Below are 19,670 nucleotides of genomic sequence, written 5' to 3' on the forward strand. Positions count from 1 at the left end.
ATGTTGTCGTTTATAGGTGTGTTAAGCTTCAGAAACTCCAAAAAGAGCACAGAGCCTCAAATAAAGCATTATGACACAGCACTCCTGCTTCATACAGCTAAGGCATTGATGGGGGTCAAGATATCAATCCAGTGATGGGGCTAGTATTGAGAACATTAATATAAAACTGTAGGTCCTGGGTTCAGTCTCTGAGTCATCATCCTGTGAGTTCCCTCAAGTTTGTCCCTCATTTGCTGCAGTAAGAGACTTTACTGTCCTAAGAAGTGTACACTAGATGCCTGAACATTTCTGTGAGGACTTGATTGCATTCAGGTACATAAACATTAGTCGCATAACCATTTAGGGACTGAATATTGATGATTATGATTATGGTTTTGGATGTCAATGGCATTGTGCACAATACCTTTAAACCCAGCTGCTTCATAGCACCCCCTTTCAGTTCATGCATTTCTATGGAGACTCCACAAGCTGTGTGTGGACAGTTGAACAACTAAGACCTTAATAAATCTTAATGAATTCAGGAGTTTCCTGTGTCCGCATGGGTTTCCTCCGGTGACTGTCTCTGAGGAGTTGGTGTGTTCTCCATGTGTCTGCGTGGGTTTCCTCCGGGTGACTGTCTGTGAGGAGTGTGGTGTGTTCTCGCTGTGTCCGCGTGGGTTTCCTCCGGGTGACTGTCTGTGAGGAGTGTGGTGTGTTCTCGCTGTGTCCGCGTGGGTTTCCTCCGGGTGCTCCTGTTTCCTCCCACAGTCCAAAAACACACGTTGGTAGGTGGATTGGCGACTCAAAAGTGACCGTAAGTGTGTGTGAATGTGTGTGAGTGAATGTGTGTGTGTTGCCCTGTGAAGGACTGGCGCCCACTCCAGGTTGTATTCCCGCCTTGCGCCCAATGATTCCAGGTAGGCTCTGGACCCACCGCGACCCTGAACTGGATAAGCGCTTACAGACAATGAATGAATGAATGAATTCAGGAGTTATAAGGTGTGTGTTAAAAGACTACTTCATTGTAGCTGTATCATCGAAGACTGTGTTATTCAATGGCCACATGACAAAAAGAGAACGCAGTGAGAAATCCGGAGCATTAGTTTCTCATAAATCTTAATGAACCACGTCCACACGTCTTAAAACAATGTTTTTCTTTGTCTCCTTTTTCTTTCTTCGTTTTTTGGTCCCAGACTGACACCATCTTAAGCGGCGTGTCACAGAGCTGAAGTCGATACTTGATCAAAAGGCTGAGGACTCAAATGTCTCAGAGTAGTCCGCTTACTCACAGACCGCCCTCCCTCTCCCCCTCAGCCCTCCCCATCCACCAGCCGCTCCCCTCGCCCTTTTACCAGCACCTCTGCCATTTATTCTCCAAGTGCTAATTTGCAGATAATTAAGTAATCTGCCGCAAATGCTATTTGTCTCTCCGGGCGCTTGGGAGAGCAGCAGGGGGTGCTATATTTGGGGTCCGGCTCATTTGTCGTCCCCCCGTGGGAAATATCACATAATCACACGGGCAGTCTGTGTGACTTTATTATTTATTAACTTTTTTAAAGCGTGTATCTTTTATTTATTTAATTTTCAATGCCGATCTCTCGCCGTCCCTCCAGATGTTGTCATCTGTAGTTTTTCACACGTAACTTGACCTGTGTTAATGAGGCGTTAGATGCATGGCAGTGATGAAGGAATCCTCCCAGTGAGTCAAGGGTGGCCTAACTGGGAGCAGGGAGCCATTCCTGGAAAACGCTCCACATAAGAGACCTCATAGTCTCAAGTAGGAAGAGGCTGTTAGTGAATGGATAGGAAAACTTGTTGTGCTAAACATGAGAAACAGCCAATCAGCTCCTTAGGTTAAAAATAATCCTACTCTCCTTGTGGAGGTACGTACAAATTCAGTAGCCAAAAGAACCTGAAATCAAATTTCTACCTTCTTTGTCCGTTTGTGGGTCCTCTGACCATTTGTGGGTCCACACTTACAGATTGTAGTCCATCTGTTTCTCTGCATTCTTTTTAGCCCCCTTTCACCCAGTTCTTCAGCATTCAGAACTCTCACAGGACCACCACAGAGCAGGTATTAGTTGGTCAGTGACCATTTGAAGAACAGGATGAAAGGATGGACTACACTCAGTTGTAGAACAACAAAGTGCCCCTGTGCACTGTCAGAAAAACTCACTGTGTTGGTACCTTTTGCTGTCATTGGGTACATTTCAGTTCCTTTAGTTTGGGAACATAATTGTGCCTTATTCTGTTTTAATTGTAGATTTTAAACTTGATTTCATACATATATTCTTTTATTTTACATGTTCCTGTAATTTACACTGTACCTTTAGTGAAACTGTACCAATAATGTACTTCTACCGTACCTTTTTTCTGTGTATGTTATCTATCTCCAAAAAGTATGCATTAAAAAGAATGTTTATAAAATAAATGGAAATTAATGTTATATATATATATATATATATATATATATACACACAGGGAAAGTAAGTACTCATTGGTGGGTGTGTATATATATATTTGTTTCCCTTTCAGGCCTTTTCCTCCATACAAGCCCTTAATCACGGGACCTTCTTCCAGTGAGTCGTGTTTGCTTTTCTCTCCCTGCGTCTATCCATCAGGAGAGTATCTGTGCTTATCTCATGGTTCATCGCACTCGTAAAGCTTTCCCATCCACTCTCTCCTCCCTCCCTGCCTTTAAACAGCAGTCCTGGGAGTGTGCAGTATTTTTTTGCTGAGTGGGAGCAAATCGCGCCGGCCATTTGAAAGGCTCCATCAGTCTGACCGCTGTCCCGGTGTGGGACGAATACTGGGACTCCGTAATTTGTTCAGACACTTCCCCAGGCCTCAGTTCAGTGGCGGCAGCACTTCTGAGAGCTGGAGGATGCCGAAAAAGTTCCAAAGGCTGTTTGTGCTGACAACATTCTGTAATGAGGATTCTGTCCCAGTCAAGCGCCCTTCACCTCGAATCATCGTCTTGTCGCCCAGTGTCCATGCGACTGCATGATATTATAGACAGCAAAGAGCTTTTGAACATCTGCTTGTCCAAACGTTCTAGGACTCAGTAACAGGTTCTTCTTTGCTAAATGTATTGAGAGTACATGTTGGAACCTCTCTGTGAGACTGTGATGGCGTTCAGCCACATTAACACTAGGGAGGTCAGGTGCTAGATTTAATTATCATTAGAACAGAGGTGCTGCCACAGAGCTCCAGGGTCTTGGGGTCCTGGGTTTGACCTTCAGCTCTGGTCATTTTCTTGTGAGGTGTGTGTTCTTCTTGTGTCTGTGTGGGTTTCCTGGTCCAGAAACACATGTTGGTAGGTTGATTGGCAGTGTTAAACTGTGCATATGTGTGAGTGTCTATGCGACTGTATGAGTGTGATGCCCTGCAATGGACTGGCGCCCCCTTCAGGTTGTGTCCCTGCCTTCTAGCTGTAATAATAATTAAAGAACTTAACACCAAACACAAAATGAACATATTCACCAACGCTCTCTTGTGCAAGTTTTATGCTGCAGCCCAGACTTTAGCTGCAACTGTTCCAAATTTAAGGATAAATCTCATGTATTTTTTTGACCACTACCCATTGTTTTCGAGTGTCATACTTAGAACTAAGTTACACACGATGTAGTGGATAACGTCTTCTCCTACAAAATGGGACAAGCACAGTGTTCCATTACCAGGCTACTAGGAGTGCTCTTAAGCTAGCTGTGCACTAGTCTACAGCTATATCAGAGCACTGCTGGACTTTAGCTAAATTTAAGGCAACCTATGCCTTCAGAAGTCTTCAACAATCATATATTATCACTCACTCCTAACTTTTCTGTGATATAAAACTGAATTCAGGTTTTTTATTCTGCAGCTGTTTTCAAACTGTCCAGTTCCACATTAAAGGGAACGTCTGCGATTGTTGGTAAACCCAGTTCTCTAGTTGTTTATATTCAGAAACGAAATGTCTCTTAAGGTGGAACGGTGGGTTTGAGGGGGGAAGAATGACTGTTGTTTGTACGTGGATGAAGTTTAACTTGTCTAAATTTTTATTGACTGTTTGAATTACTAAAGAAACTCATTTGTAACTCGTGTTGTTTAGTTTCGTAGCACTTTCGGTAACGCAGTTAGCCTTCTCCTCAGTTTGGAGACATTTCCAAATTAAGTGCATCGAAACAGCAAAAATAAATCAATGTTACCCACCTATGGAGCAGGAAGAGAGCAATATCCTCATTTTATTTCAAGTTTTTAAACGATTGAAGTTCTCTATGTTGCCATGATAGAGAGAGAAAGCCTAGCATACCGGACTGAGACAGACACTGGGGCTTTGTAAACACATTAGACCAAATTTCAGTGCCCAAAAAGACTAGAAAGCTAGCAAATGATGAGGAAACATCATCTGAATTTTCTTAAAGGTGTTGTTTGATTACACTCCTGAACATTGCCTTTAAATGTTGCAGTTATGTGTGGATTGTGTGCAGTACATTATGGTGCTTCCGTCCAGTTTTTAATGTAAAATGAATTGGCCAATTAGGTAGATAAGATCTGGTAAACCTTCACCTTTTGATAAAGAGTGTTCATCTAATGTGACTCAGCAGGTCATAGGCCAAGCTTAAAGTTTGTGGAGCGTTTAAGCCTCACAGTCGGAGCAGTGATTGGAGGTGCAGTGATGGGGGTGGGACTTGGCCCCACTCCAGCCTCAGCCAGCAGACCACTGGAGCAGGAAATTATTCCAACTCACTCACATATTGATCACGACCTCCTGGAACGGCTCATTACCGCCATCTTCACTCTTCATAAATGTGCCCCCAGTCCGGTGGGACAGCCGTCATTGTTCATATTGTCAGGTCAACCTCTGGAGGGGCTGCTAGGACCACAGCCAGCAGCTTAAACTGTCCCTATTCCACTGTTGCTATTCAACTCACCCACCCACCCACTGTGGTCTATAGCCACTGTATTACAACTCCATGATCAGTACACTGTCCTGAAATTAAGAGGGAGGTGATGCAGTGTGTTTATATGAGGGGGGCGGGGGGGGGGGGTGGATGTAGTTTCCAACCCTCTTCCAAACATTCCATAGTGCAGTTTCTGCAGTGCTAAGCCTGGAGTACCATTGACAGACAAGCACAGGCAGGTATTTAAGACAAAATGGCGTATTTATTGTGTGTCAGATGTCTGTCTGAAACCCCAGGACAGATCTACATTTCATCCACAGAGTCAGCTCTGCAGCAATCCTTTAGATCCCAGTGTATACAGATCCATCACACTGAATAAAGGACGTCATCCATCTTGTTTTGTTTGTCACTGCTTGGTAGCCAATCACAGGATAAAAATACCTCCTCGATCACATCCAATAAAAGCAGGTATTATGATTTAGAGACCATACTTCATTTTTTTTATCTACATTAAAAAATGAAATGAAATGGGATCCTCTGGAGCAGCTGCACATGCGTCTAGAGTGACCATGCTTTGTACCAAGCATTGGTTAGAGGGATTTAAAGGCCAGCAATGTGCCCTCTTAAAGCAAACTACATGTTACCACTCTTGATTTCAGAAAAAAAACGGATGAGTAGGTGTCTACAAATGTTTGTTTGCAGTTCAGTACAATACAGCAGTAATAGATTATTGTAATGTGGTTAGGATCCATTAATCACTATATATGTTATTAGATCTCACGCTGTATCATATTGATGGCGATTCTGAAGGGCAAAGGGTCACCAAGGCGTTGCATTGTCTTCTCAGGAAGCCAGAAAAGAGGTTCTGCTTTCGATCTCGTTATTTCCGAGGTGATGGATTGTATGCAGTCAGAACATTGTCTAACCAGCATCCATAACAAGCAGGGAGGGAGCATCTCAGCCTTGCATATTCATCATTCTCTTTTCATCTCCACACTTCCTACCATCACCATCCATTGTGTTAAGGGGCTGCACATATCCAGAGTGGCTCTGCACGTGATTGTGTTGTACAGGGCATAAACAATTTGTCTCCAGAAAGTAATTTCACAGATGTGCCTCATGAGGATATACGCAATGTCCAAACGTTTTGTAAATTCAGCTGCTTTAAGGTCCTCCCAGTACTGACACAGATGTTCGGCTGTACAAACGCAGCCAGGAAAATCTCCATAGAAAAGAAATGATATGCTCAGGACATGAGTTTAGGTTGCCATGCTTAATGCCAAGCATTGGCAAGGATGGTAAAAAACCCACCAGCACTGGGTGGAGGAGCAGTAGAACTGAATTCCCTTGAGTAAGTAGCTAACCTCGCTAATGCTGAACGCAACCAAATTTTCACAGACATGTTCCATCATCCAGATGAAATGCTTCCCAGTCATTTTTTGACGTATTGTCATGTTTATGAAGCAGGTACTTTGAATTAACTTTGTTACATGGGTAGCGGGAAGTGAAAGTGAACTCTCTCTTTTTTAAATAATAATTCCCATACTCTGATATTTTCTTCTTTTTTCTAATATTTAATCGGAATTTAGAATTCTATTTTAGAAAATAGTTTGATGTGTTTTCTCGGTGTCTGTGTGGGTTTCCTCTAGGTGCTCTGGTTTCTTCTCACACTCCAAAACCACAGATTGGTAGATGGATTGGTAGCTCAATAGTGTTCATGGGTCTGAGTGTGTGAGTGAATATGGGCATGTGTTACCCTGCAAAGGACTGGCGCCCCCTCCAGGGTGTGTTCCCGCCTTGCGCCCAGCCTACGGCGTAGCCTGGTGCACACCGCTCTAGAAATGTAATAACACATGCCGTCAACGCAGAGCACTGTGATTGGTCAGTAGTCTGACGGACATTTTTTAAATTGAGCCGAGGAAGTACAGAAACATGAACTTCTCTCCCCCACACACAGAGATGCAGACAGCAGCAAATTCATAGCGAGGGTTCATTCCAAATTCATTCCTCAAACAAGGTATGGACATCAGGGATGAATATAAAGTTTGAACAAAGGAAAAATATGGATTTTTCTGGTAAAAAAATTAAATAAATAACTCAGAAGCAGGACCATACTGGCTTTGAATTAGTTGAATCTATCCTGGCATCTCATGTAAACTCTGCTCTGTTCCAACAACCTACAAATTACTCCCTAAATAGTGCACTTTTAAGATTTATAAAAGTAATTCTACTGCACCACTGCATTGTGTATGACGTAGTGTAGAGGAAGATGTTTGAGACTCAGCCCTAGTGGTCTGGTGGTGTAACTGCGGAGAGACACAGATGCCAGCGCAGAAGTATAAACGCTCGCAACGACGTATGGCTCTTGCGTAGCCTACAATGTATAATGCAAAGATATAAATTCAGCTTAAGGACCCTGTGACCCTGAACTGCGCTTACAGACAATGAACGAATGAATGAATCATTTAGAAAAGGATTTTTGTTTACATTTGGGGTGTTTAGGGAATGGCTGATTAAAGAATTTTCATTTAGAAATACAAATATATGAGTAAACAAATGGAAAATCGTAAAATGTCTTTAGGTTCCTGTCACTCACATGAGAAAGTAAAAATTTGAAACATTTGAAAGCAATAAAAATGACAAGAGCCCATTTTTCAGTAGGTCTTTATCAATTTTACATTGTTCCTATCTCTATGAAGGCTGCTTAAATGTGGATCACAAAAAGATTCAAATGAATTTCGTCAGCTCCCCTGTCCTCTGTAACCCCTAGGTTTGCATTTAAAACATAAGAATTATTTATGCACCCAGCCTGTGGATAATCACTGACTTTTAGAATAGGTTCATGTTTTAATATTCTATTTAGTCTTCATTTTATTCTGTTTCTCACACAGAGTGTCACTTTATTGGTAGAATGTGTTTGTATTACAGCGCTGCACGGTGGAGCCCCTGTCCCGTTCCATCTCTTGATTTCAAAATCAAAGTTCTTTGAATTATTATAATGTGCTACATTTATTTTATTTGTTAGCCAGTTAATAATACACAGTAAATAAGATTTTTTTAGTTGTTTGTTTTGTTTTGTTTAAACGCTAGCTGCCTTTGGTATTGTCTGAACATTACAAGATAAATGTACCACAGAATGAATGGACCCTAAGGACATATATCTTTACCACTACAGTAACTGTTTGTATTATTTTGGCCTTTTTTATTGTTCTTGTTTCTGCCTCCTATCCATCTTTTATCTGTACGGACGGGGACACAGCTCTGCAGTAAAGTGCTGTGGACTTCCTGCTCATGTCTTGGGCTGACTCAGCCATAATAGTTAGGATGCCGGAGATGGGGAAAAGTCTCCACGCTTGGCTCTGAACCCTGTGACTCCTCCCGATAGAGCAGCAGGATGACTCTGAATACATTGCCCTTTGTGTAAAAGCTAACAGATCATAACTGCCATAGAGGAGCCCCCCCAAAGGACCCCCCTCCAGCCCTCCCCCAAAAAGTCACATGGATGTGTCATCCTTCAGGGAGATAAGAGGATCTTCATGCAAGTCTTGATGTAGGAGGTGGGGTGGGGGGGTCCTTTTGGCTTCTTCTCTGGGGGTGCCAGCTGTCTCTCACAGTCCTCAACCAGCACACAGCTGCTGCTGGAGATATGCCTTGCTTTCATGGGGTAGAATAAACAGCAGGATAGGGGTAGGGCTGGTCCAGTAAACAGAAAAACAAGATCAGATCAGCAGAGATAAGTGTGTGTTTGATTATAGTCCAACTCGGGGGGGGGCTCAATATTTAGGGTATTTTTAAAGTATTTAATAGGAAAGCTTTATATAAATTCATTGTTCCTTTAAACATTGTCAAAAGCTCATCTGGCCACATGCCTGCCCATTGATTCTTATAAAAACTAAGATTTGAACTGGTAGTTTCCCATATTTATGCACTATGTTGCTACATTGCTTTGAGAAATCGATGGCTTTCTGCCACAAGAGCCTTTAGAAGGGCAGGTACTGGTGTTGAATGGCTATTTCTGGATCACACACCACTACAACATATCACAAATATACTGGATGGAGCTGTATCACTCTAGAGGCCCAGGTTCTACTGCTCTGTGGCCCCAATCTAGGCTCATGTACAGTTCCTATTCTATTTGTTAATTGTTTCCTATGGAGCTATTGAAGGAGTTTTCAAAAACCTTGAATAATAGTATTTTTATGATTAGAATGTAAAATAATAGAAAACAAAACCTTGAAAGAACTCAGTTGCACTGCTCCACAGCTCCACTTTCTCCAAGAGTAATATTTTATAATTTTATTTTAGGGTTTAGTAGGTAAGGCTTAGTCGGGCCAAAATAGAGCAAAGGAAACTGTCCTAGAAATGAATAAATTGAGCTGTGAAATACTTTTTTATGTTATAAAACGATCTATTTATTGATAGATTTGTTCATATTCATATTTTCTTTCACACTTCTTAATTCTCCAGCTCTATTAATATGTCCATAATCACTTTGTCAGTATTTGTTTCTTGTTCTTGTTTGTTATTTTCTGATGATGAACACTTTCTCAAGCTCTGGCAACAAGACAAGTGTTAGTTGATGATGGGAAATATTTTTCTTGGCTGTGAATATTTAATAAACACTGATTTTCATTAAAAAGTGTGCTTTTATAACCAACAGCCCGTTCACACAAAAACCTCCCTCATCACAAACAAATGTGTGATAACAGTAATACAGATACTGTATTAGCTTTCTTTCTGCTTACTGTGGTTTAAAAAGAACTAATAACAGATTTAACTAGGGCATGTGTTCTGTTTGTATGCTAAAGGAAAAGTAAAAATGTGTGTTGGCGTGTGCATTGGTGCCTAGACCGAACATGGGATGTAATTTCCAGGATGTCAGCAGTAGAGCCCCAACCTACATTTTTCACCAGCAGAACAAAGTCAGCATAAAACAATAGCACGCATGATGGGAGATGTAAATATTTGATTTGCATTTGTTTATTCACCATTTTTCCTCTTCTTTTTATTGTTTGTTTTCAGATACATCTGTATTCTTCCCTTCATTCGGTGGTTCTTCATTCCTGGAGCTCCAGCCCCTCACTTCTCTGGATTCCAGCTTTGAGGCTCCTGCCAGTGACATGGTTTCCATTTACCTCACTGTGAAAACGAAGGCAGCCCATGGAACACTACTTTACAGTGAGTTCCAGTCCAGTTTTTCTGTGTTTTCAAGTTTGAAATCAAGTTTTTAGTCATTGCCAATAATTTTAAAAAGTGTATGCAATATATACAATATTAACATCTACAATTAAAATAAAATATGCCACAATTATGTTTACTAAAGGTTGGATAGACTAATCTCAGTCCAGATGTGACACTAAGTGCTTAAAAAAAATAACTCCAACAGCCCTGCTGTGTCTGATCCACTCATAGCAGTGCAACACACACCAACACACAACCACCACATCAGTGTCACTGCAGCTCTGAGTGTGATCCACCACCCACAAAATACCTGCTCTCTGGGGGTCTTGACCACTGAAGAACAGGGTGAAAAGGGGCTAACAAAGTATGCAGAGCAACATACAGATTACATTCTGTAATTGTAGAACTTCAAAGTGCACCGTTATGGTCAATAGAGCTGATAAAAATGAACATGAATGAATGTGAATACAAGGAAGTAATTGTAGTGTTTTGGCTGGATGAATTTTCAACACTGAAATTGTCACCTGACGCCATTTTGTGTAATTTAGTGTCACACAAACTGTCAAACACCAAATAACAATCTTATTATTCATGTGCATGTAAACACACACTAATGGAGCCCTCCCTTGGAGCTTCCAGGTGTCAGTAACTTTCAACAAAATGTCCTCGGTATTGCCTCCTCTTTATCTCATGTTTAAGGTCAATCTTTCCTCCTCTACAGTGTTCAGGAATCTCCAGGCTTCCTCAAGAAATTTCTGAGTATTGAGAAGCCCTCATTTTTGTGCTGCCCACCCCAACCCCACCCCCTTACACTTCAGCCAGGGCTTGTAAGCTGATCTAATTTTGCCATAGAAACCTGTTCAGAGATCTCAACAATGTGTGGCCGAGAAGGTCAACACAGATGACATTCATTAAGCACATTCATTTTGTGCAGAACTCTTATTTCATAGCCACTGACATGCTCTTAATGAACTATACGTTTCTATGGCCACCTGAGTGGTGATGGGGTTAGAAAAGGACTGGGCTGGAGAAATGTGAAAATCTGCCGAGGTGCTCTGTGAGCATGCTGGCCTCTTTTTACATGTTAACACTCATTATTACAAGAGACGGCACATAGTCTTGGTTTGAAGGCTGGTAAAACACAAAACAATGGACCTTCTTTTGAAAAAAAAAACAGCCAAGGGTATGTCAGAAATTCTTCTGTGTATTTAAATGTAACATGAACTGTGATATTAAATAGTAATACAAAAATTTTACAACCTTTTTTTTGGTAATTTTGACATTTAGTGCATTTTAAATAACAAAGTTATTCTACTTCCCAGCTGCAGTGTTGTTACTAAGCTGTGTAATAATATGAATGTCATAAAAACAATAGAATACAATAATCCAGCACTAAGAACAGAATCCAACTGTGGGCGTATTTTTAAACCCGTAACAACACAATGTTAGCAGTTTACAAAATGGAAAAAATTCTTCATCTCTGATGTTAATGTACACTGAAATACTGATGGACCCAAGCTACAGATATTTACTCCTACATACAGTTATGCTACAAAGAGATATACATACACTCTGTAGCAAGCACCGTGTAGTATGAATTTTATCATTCAAAGCCACATTCGTGGTGCATTTTGGATGCTGTCAGCTGCCAGATAATCCAGTTAAACAGCCCACTATGATGGCTAATGTCAGATTAACACCAAACAGTGTATCATTTTCACTTAATTTACAGTATAAACAAAGATATAAAGGTATATATTAGTCAGGGTTATATTATTATAATACATTTTTATTCACTATTGCTTGCTGTTGGTTATATACCACTGCCAATTCCTTATTGCTGTCATTCACTAATCACAGCATGGCTCAATTAAAAAATGGTCATAGAATAGGAAGCAGGACAGTCATACTTGTGCTGTATTATGCTACACATTTCAACACACTCATATAGAACTGAGTTATGAGCTTGAGTTATGAAGCTCTGAGCCTAACAGCAATATTCTGCACTAAATTACTCAGACATGTACTGCCTATAGCTTCATCTGATTAGGAAGGAAGTCACTCTGGACATGTTAATGACACACAGAATGTCTCAGAGTGCAATCAATCAGCCCAAACAAGGCTATCTGATGTGGCTTGGCTTTAATGTGAAGGGGGATCCTGTTAGCTAATTGGCAAGTCTCTTTAAATGATGCTCCTCAATTACAGTGGCAGCCCCGAGAGAGCCTGTATGGCCTGTGTGAGCTATGTCAGGAAGAGAATTGTCTTACTTGAATATCTGTTACAAGCCTCTGATGTCTGTGTTATAATGTGTGTGTATAGATGTGTGTGCGCGTTTCTGTTATAGCATCATAATTTGCTTGGCACTAACATAATAATGAAAATCCCATAAGGGTGCTAAAGGAAAAGAAAAATGGTAGAAATTGAATAAGTAAAGGCTGCTTATGAAGTGATTAACAATGTTTCTTTAATAACATGCTCACAATTACACTGCTTCTAAATCTCAGTGTATAATAAATTAAAATGTTTCAAGTATGTCTCAGCCAATCAGCTTGTAGTACTACCACATCCTATGTGTGCAACACTATATTGGCAAATATTGTTCAAATACCTGCTGATCCAACATTTCTTCTGAGTGTTCTGGATTTGAATAAGGGAGTCCCCCTGTACTACAGTAACAGCCTCTACAGGGAAGGCTCTACTGACCTGTAACAGGGAGAATAGAGTCTATGTTGTTGCTCCTCCAAGCGCAGCCCTGCAGAAACTGCACTATAGCATTTGGAGGATAGTTGGAAACCCTCCCTCTTGATTGAACTGTAAATTACACTCTGCAACTGTAGGTGGACCCTCAAACCTTACCTAGTATTGCTTTAAACAAACAGTGGGCCTGCAGTTGGACACCAGTGTCAGCAGTGAGTGCATCTTAAAGTAGCTGAAAACACATTAGAAACTGTACCCAGAAAGCCTTTGGATGTATCTTGTATGAGTAAGATGTCAAAAGATGTCTAGTGTTTGTGCTTGTGTTTACAGACGTGAAGTGAAAGAAAACAAAACACTGACCCTGTTGCCACCGTTTCCTAAGAAACTATGAAACAGGACTCTCAATGATACTTCCTCTTCCAAAATTCAAAGGCAGAACTCTTGAGAAGAAAATGAGTAATCAGTAACTGGTAGAAAGCTTGTTGTGGAGCTGTAATTGCTCTGTTTACCTCGTCGTTATCAAGCAGGCAATTGAATAATGAACGCTATTTTCTTGCTGTAGAAGAGGCGAGTCGAGGTGGGCTGAGCTCCTGAAAAGAAGTCTCTTAAAGTCGTCTTCAAAAACATGTTAAAGACCCTGTATTATGGAAAATATTCAAAAAAGGTGGAGTAGAATGTAGGCACTGTTCATGTTGAGAGCTCACTAAGCCTTGCTCTGTGTGGATAAGTAGGGTGACCCTTTCTCCCAACCTCCCGCTAGCACTAAATGCAATGATAGCCATGACCATACTATCCATGGGTTGCAGGTGACTTTGTTGTGTATAGTAGCGGCCATGTTAGGTACTTGCTCCTAACTCAAAAACACAAATAAAAATGATGTTTAAATAGTTTTTTTGTTTCAAAATGTAATCCCCATTTAAACATTAAAATTAAAGAAGTAAAAGTATCGATCCCTGGCCCATTTTTTTGCATCATTATTTTAAAAGTCAGTAGAGAGGAGCCCAAATAGTACCATATTCCCTACATAGTGCACATCACAGATAATAAAACTAATAATATTGCAACAAGAGAGTTAATAGACACTAATTCAACAGGAAAACATAAACCTTACAGAAATAAAACGCAATACATGAGTGCAGAAACTCTTATTTCATGACTGACACTGTGCCCTATGTAGGGTGTAGAGTGACGTTTGTGGGTCAGCCTTGGCTTGACTGTGGCATGGAAACATCTCTCACTGATCACCACCAGTTTCAGACAAGGTGAAATATTGTATTAAACTTTAAGCCGAATCAGAGAAATAATTTAGGTAGATGTGATAAAACATCCAAGAATATGTTCCATCTTGTAAACTTTGGGGGGTATCTTACACACTAAAACAACACACAAGGGAAATAACAGGATTACTGAAGCTTGTATATAATCTATTTATGAATAACTCACAGAGATTCAGCCACAGAAGCAGAGTCTTACATGCTTACAAATTTCCATTAGATCCTACAATAAAATATGCTAATATGGCAAGCAGGGGGTAAGCATTTTTCTCCTCATCAAGCAACACAGTATGTACAAATTAGTAGCTTTGGCCTATATTTTTAGCCAGGCTCAAAGGAGTAAAATGCATCCCACAGCCTTCGCAGTAAAAACTGCTCCAGTAACCTGTACCTATGTCATGTAACCTGACATTTAAATGAGCCGTTAGCCAGAAAGAGTGGCTTCTATGAGCTGAAACTGGGATGCTGCAGCTGGGCCGGCATTGGCTCATGTTATCAGAATGAGATTGCTCTTGATGTCAAGTTAGCAAATTCATTTTTTTAAAAACTCCAACATGTCAGATTAGCCGCTGCTGGCACACCTCACCTGCCATTGGCTATCTGACAGTGTTTATCTCCTGTCACTAGCTGTCATGAATTTCCTTTATAGATTAGCAGTCAGGGGGAAGACGGAGGGAGAAAAAAAGAAATGAAAATTGTTCCTCTGGTTGTCTTGTTATTATTTCCCACTTTGGTCATAGCTGTCTTCAGCTGCTCTCGTTGGTGAACAGTAATGAAGAGGATGAATGAAGGAAAGAGTTCTGCCATGCAGTGTTTTTTCAGAAACCAAGGGCATATGTAGGTTTCCAAAAAAGTCTGCTAGAGGGGTATAAAGCCCCCATTGTATCTTGGGACAATGTAACTCTCATCTTTAGAGTGGAGTGTTGGATACCTTTAGGATGAGCTGGAGTGGTGTTTATCATCCAACATCAGTCCCTAACCTCACTAACGCTTTTGTGTCCGACGTTGGTGTTATATCAGCTTGATGTAGACGTTAATATCAACTTGATTTAGGTGTTAAGTCAGACTGTAGAAGGTGTTACCTTAGAATGAAGTTGGTTTTATACCAGTTGGATGATGTTATATCAAGATAGGAATTAAGTCAAGTTGCCATTGGCGTTGACATTTGTGTAGCAACCATTTATGACACAATACATACTGGGAAAATATTTATTAAATATTCATTCATTCATTGTCTGTAACCGTTTATCCAGTTCAGGGTCGCAGTGGGTTTGGAGCCTACCCGGAATCACTGGGCGCAGGATGGGAACACACCCTGGAGGGGGCTCCAGTTTTTCGCAGGGCGACACACACTCACACTTTCACACTCACTCCTAACACCACAAACTCTTCACAGTCAGTAACCCGGAGTGGGGCTTGAACCGACAAACCTCAGGACCCTGGAGCCATGTGACAGCGACACTACAAGTTGCGCCACTGTGCCACTTCGTTTATTAATAATTATTTCTCTTTGTCAGTTGTCATTAGGAGTTTAAATAGGAGTATATAGGAGTAGCTTTATTAGCCCTCGCCTCATGTCAGGTTGTTTGAAGTTAAATTAAAATTGATTGACAGGTCAAATCTACTGTATTTAGCACTCAGTGGAAAGTTATTCACACTAATAGGACATTGCATAAAAATACTTTCCCGTCAAATTCTGTGGATGAGAGCAGTCCATTCAGAAGCAGACAGTCATTATGTCTAATGCATTATTTCATTCCTTTTTGACGGTGAGGAGAGATGAAAAAAGGGTTGGTGACTGTTTCAGTCGAACTTTATAATTAGAAAGACAATGTACCTCGCTTCTTTTTTATCCACTGAAATGACAAGCCCGCTTTGCATTACAGCTCACACTGATGGGGTTTCTGTCCATTACTACTCATAAAATATAAGGATAGTGTGTCTAATAGTTTTGGTACTGAAGGAGCTACACTATGGATCCAAAGGTTTGTAGGCATCCCTTACAGTCAGTGAATTCCCCTGCTTTCAAGTGAATTCTGGACACAGATGTTCCAGCCAGACACGGTTTGTATGGTTTCAATGGGGGAGTGTGGAACAGCTGCATGTGAGCTTAAGGTTACTATGACCAGGCCTATTGTGGCCTAGAGGGTTTACTGAGCAGTAGAACTGTGATCGCCAAAGTAATGGAGCTCCATCCATTACCTTAGGGATGAATTAGAGTAGTGGTCTTGATCCAAAAATAATTACAAGTGTTGCAGTATCTAAAATTGCCCATGTATTGCATGCAATTTCATTTTAATGGCATTGTAAAATGTGCTTGAGGAGATCTAGCAGCCCGGATGGCTGTGACATCACCAGGGATCAAATTTGCTGTCTCTTGATAATGGGACCAATTTTTTTTTGCAGTTACGCCACTTGAAAGGTTGCTATCCTATCAGAGAAATGTGTTGCACAGCAACAGCAACTATAGCCCCTGGAGGAACAGGATAATCAGGGAATCATTGTGTCCAGTCAAAAGTGGAATAAATCTTCTGAAAGAATGCATTGCTAACTAACACTTTGGTCTATTAGGCAACAGTTAGTTAGTGATCTCCTTCAAGTGTGTTGAGCTGTGATAGTGTTCAAAAAGTAGCTGTGCATGAATTCACATTTATCACAGGAAACAATATACTGAATTGGAAGCATCATTACATCTTGATCCATAACAGGAGGCCCATCACCTACGCAAGATGTTGCTGAGCAGGCGTGTGCACTGATTGACCCCATGGGGCCCCTGCCCTTTCGTTATTTATAGCACTTGGTCAACATTAAATAATGATATTTGGTCAGCTTCACCTTACGAGGCTGTTGCCCGTGGGTCAAGTCAGGTTCCACAAGCTTTAGAACTCTTGGGTGCCCCCTCTGGTGTAGCATCAGTCAGTATCAGTTTTGTTTTGGTAACATTGACCTGCCATGGATGTGCTCATTGTGCAAATGTCACATGTGTGTATTCTCCAGATTATAGACTATAGTAGCCAGCCACATCATAGCATCATCTGCAGGGGTGTCCAAATCCAGGCTCTTTCCAGTGTATTTGAACTGAGTTTGTGTCCAAAATGGCTCCCTATTTGTGTTTTTAAGGCACTATTTAATATTTAGGGCATTTTTCTCAGAGTGTCCATATCATTAAATCATGTTCGAGCAAGATTTTGAGGGCATTACAGCTTCCTCGTAATTTATAGTAAACATTACAGTTCACTACATGAGCGGAATGTGGATTCACTAGTGCTTCTAGTGCTACTTAGTGAACTAAATAGTGCCTTCTATGTAGCACATTATTAATGAGGGAGTAGGGAACCTGAGTTTTTCACTATTGCTACGCTATCAACAATGCTTTGTTTATGTTGTCATGGTGAAGCCTGATTGGGTTGGGAAGGTGGAGCTTTTAATTACTATTGAACTCTATGTGCAGGCAATAACTGGAAAATATCTGAACAGTTGTTTTAATGCTGCAGAGGGGGTTGCTAGGATACCAAGAGAAGCACCAGTTGAAACTGAATGTAATATCATATTCACAGTTGTGTATATATTGTACTAAACAAACCATAAACATACAATTTCCTATACTGCAGTGCTACATGTCTTCATTTTTACAGTACAGTAACATGCAATCAACAAAAATTGTTGCCTTTTTAAGTGGAAATATTGGGCAAGCTTCAAATAAAAACTTAATTAGTTGCTATAGAGCGACTACACAGACCTGGTGGAGGAATAGGATTTGTTTTTTAATGTGGCAACCTGGTACCTAACATTTTTATTGGACCCCTCACAGCTTCTGTAAGATTATATTCTGTTGATCTCAGTGAATGACACACTGAGCAGTTAGACGAAGCAGAAGCAGACAGTGGCAGGTGGCATTATGTATCTCATGATGCATTGGTGTTCTTTCTCAGTTGTTTAGAGTTTTTTTTTTTTATGTGTACGATTGTGGTTCGAGGTTGTTTTAATGTATATACTTGCGTTAGCTTTGTTTATTGTTTGTGTTTTTCACCATTGTGTTGTTCGAGGTTCCTGTAGTGACCCACTTCATTGTTAGAATGGAGCATTAGCCCTGGGGCAGTGTCCATTTGGTGTTTGATAATGCTGTAGATTAACAACAGATTTGAGCAGAAATGCTCTCCTCCACACGTGTCTGGTATCAATGATTTAGCAGTTGTTTGAAAAGAAACAGTGGCTGTCCTCACATATCTTGAAGGAATCATGTAAATGGGGAGTCGTAGCTTATGAGTGGCTTCGGCAATTGGCCGAAGGAGGGGGGGCGGGGTAATTGCTTGAAGAGGTATTGAAAAGCTTCGGTTTTTTCTGTGAAACTCAAAAATACAGACACAAACAGTACTTCACACTGAAGACTGATGAGTCACTTACAAACACAAGCATGAACCAACCCAAACAAAAAGATCTGAACTCAAGCTGAGTACAACATCAAGGCTTAGCTGCATTCTAAAAACATCTACTCCACCTTGGTGTAAGCAGAGCCCCGGACTCCCTCAGGGCTGCGTCTGTCTTCCTCAGGCTGGGGGAGCTGTGCGAGGAGCGAGTGGAGGAGGTGGAGCGGGAGAACAGGTGACGGCTGCTGACAAAAAGGACGAACGCTCCGTTAGGCCCGGCGCAGGGTAACGGGGCCATTGGGACAATGAGGAGTAATTCGTCATTTCCTTGTCCCGCAAGCGAGAAGAAAAAGAAAAATGGAGAAGAAATGATAGTGGAGTTTCTGGGGGAGCAGCTGTCCTGGAGGAAATGTAATTGTTTTCAAATCGCGCCACCGCAAAGGGAAGGTGACAGGTGGGTGCTTCAGAGCGGCGATGGATCTCAACAGGCCGCAGCACATCGCTCTGTTTTGCTTTTTTATTGCCTGAGCAGTTTCCGGAACGCTTTTGGAAATCCAGGCATATCCGTAACCTAGCTCGAATATTTTATTAATGCTTAATGAATGACAATATATCATCACAATCAAGACTGAACCAACAACAGCGTAGTAACACATGAACAGTAGAAGCTACAACAGTGTAGCTACATTTTGTGCATTCACAGTTGATGATTATAGTACAGCAACCTATGCCTCAACTATAGTTTTTTATTCCTTTTGTAATTCAAGTTTATCTTGGTAGATACACTATAGATACATGTAATTACAACTTTACTAACACCAATTTAAGTTGAGGCCAAGGAGGAATTTACATTACATTAGCTGTACTACCATGTTCTATGTGTAATAATGAATGCATGACCTGTAAATACATTTTTTACTAGTATTATTACTGTGTATGCAGTAATAGTCACTTAATATAAACTGGATTCAAAAATAGCTTTTTACATTAACATACACTACAGCTTAAAATTCTGCAGCCCTCTCTTGTTAATTTATTGCTTTTCTATATAGATACAATTTGAAAAGTCATATGATCTTAGGCACAAGCATTGGTCAGCATCAGTTCTAGACTGAGCCTGAGTGTGTAACAGATGAGCTCATCATTTTTGAAGCCCATCACTTCACAGTCATCAAAGTGTCTTGAACCCGAAGAAGATATTTTGCCTTGCCAATTATCTGACATTTTCTTCTTCCAAACTATTGACTGGAAAACCAATAGAAACAAATATTGGCAATAAAAGATCATAT

General features: G+C 40.8%; 1 protein-coding gene across 1 annotated transcript in view; it reads left to right on the forward strand.

Moving 5' to 3' along the window:
* The window catches only part of eys (eyes shut homolog), a 313,091-nt gene that overhangs the window by 217,358 nt on the left and 76,063 nt on the right, over positions 1 to 19,670 (forward strand). The window contains 1 exon segment of the mRNA XM_066660060.1: positions 9,882 to 10,037. Within this exon segment, the coding sequence (XP_066516157.1) occupies positions 9,882 to 10,037 (156 nt within the window).

The sequence above is a fragment of the Hoplias malabaricus genome, chromosome 2, assembly GCF_029633855.1.
Source record: "Hoplias malabaricus isolate fHopMal1 chromosome 2, fHopMal1.hap1, whole genome shotgun sequence".
NCBI lineage: Eukaryota > Metazoa > Chordata > Actinopteri > Characiformes > Erythrinidae > Hoplias > Hoplias malabaricus.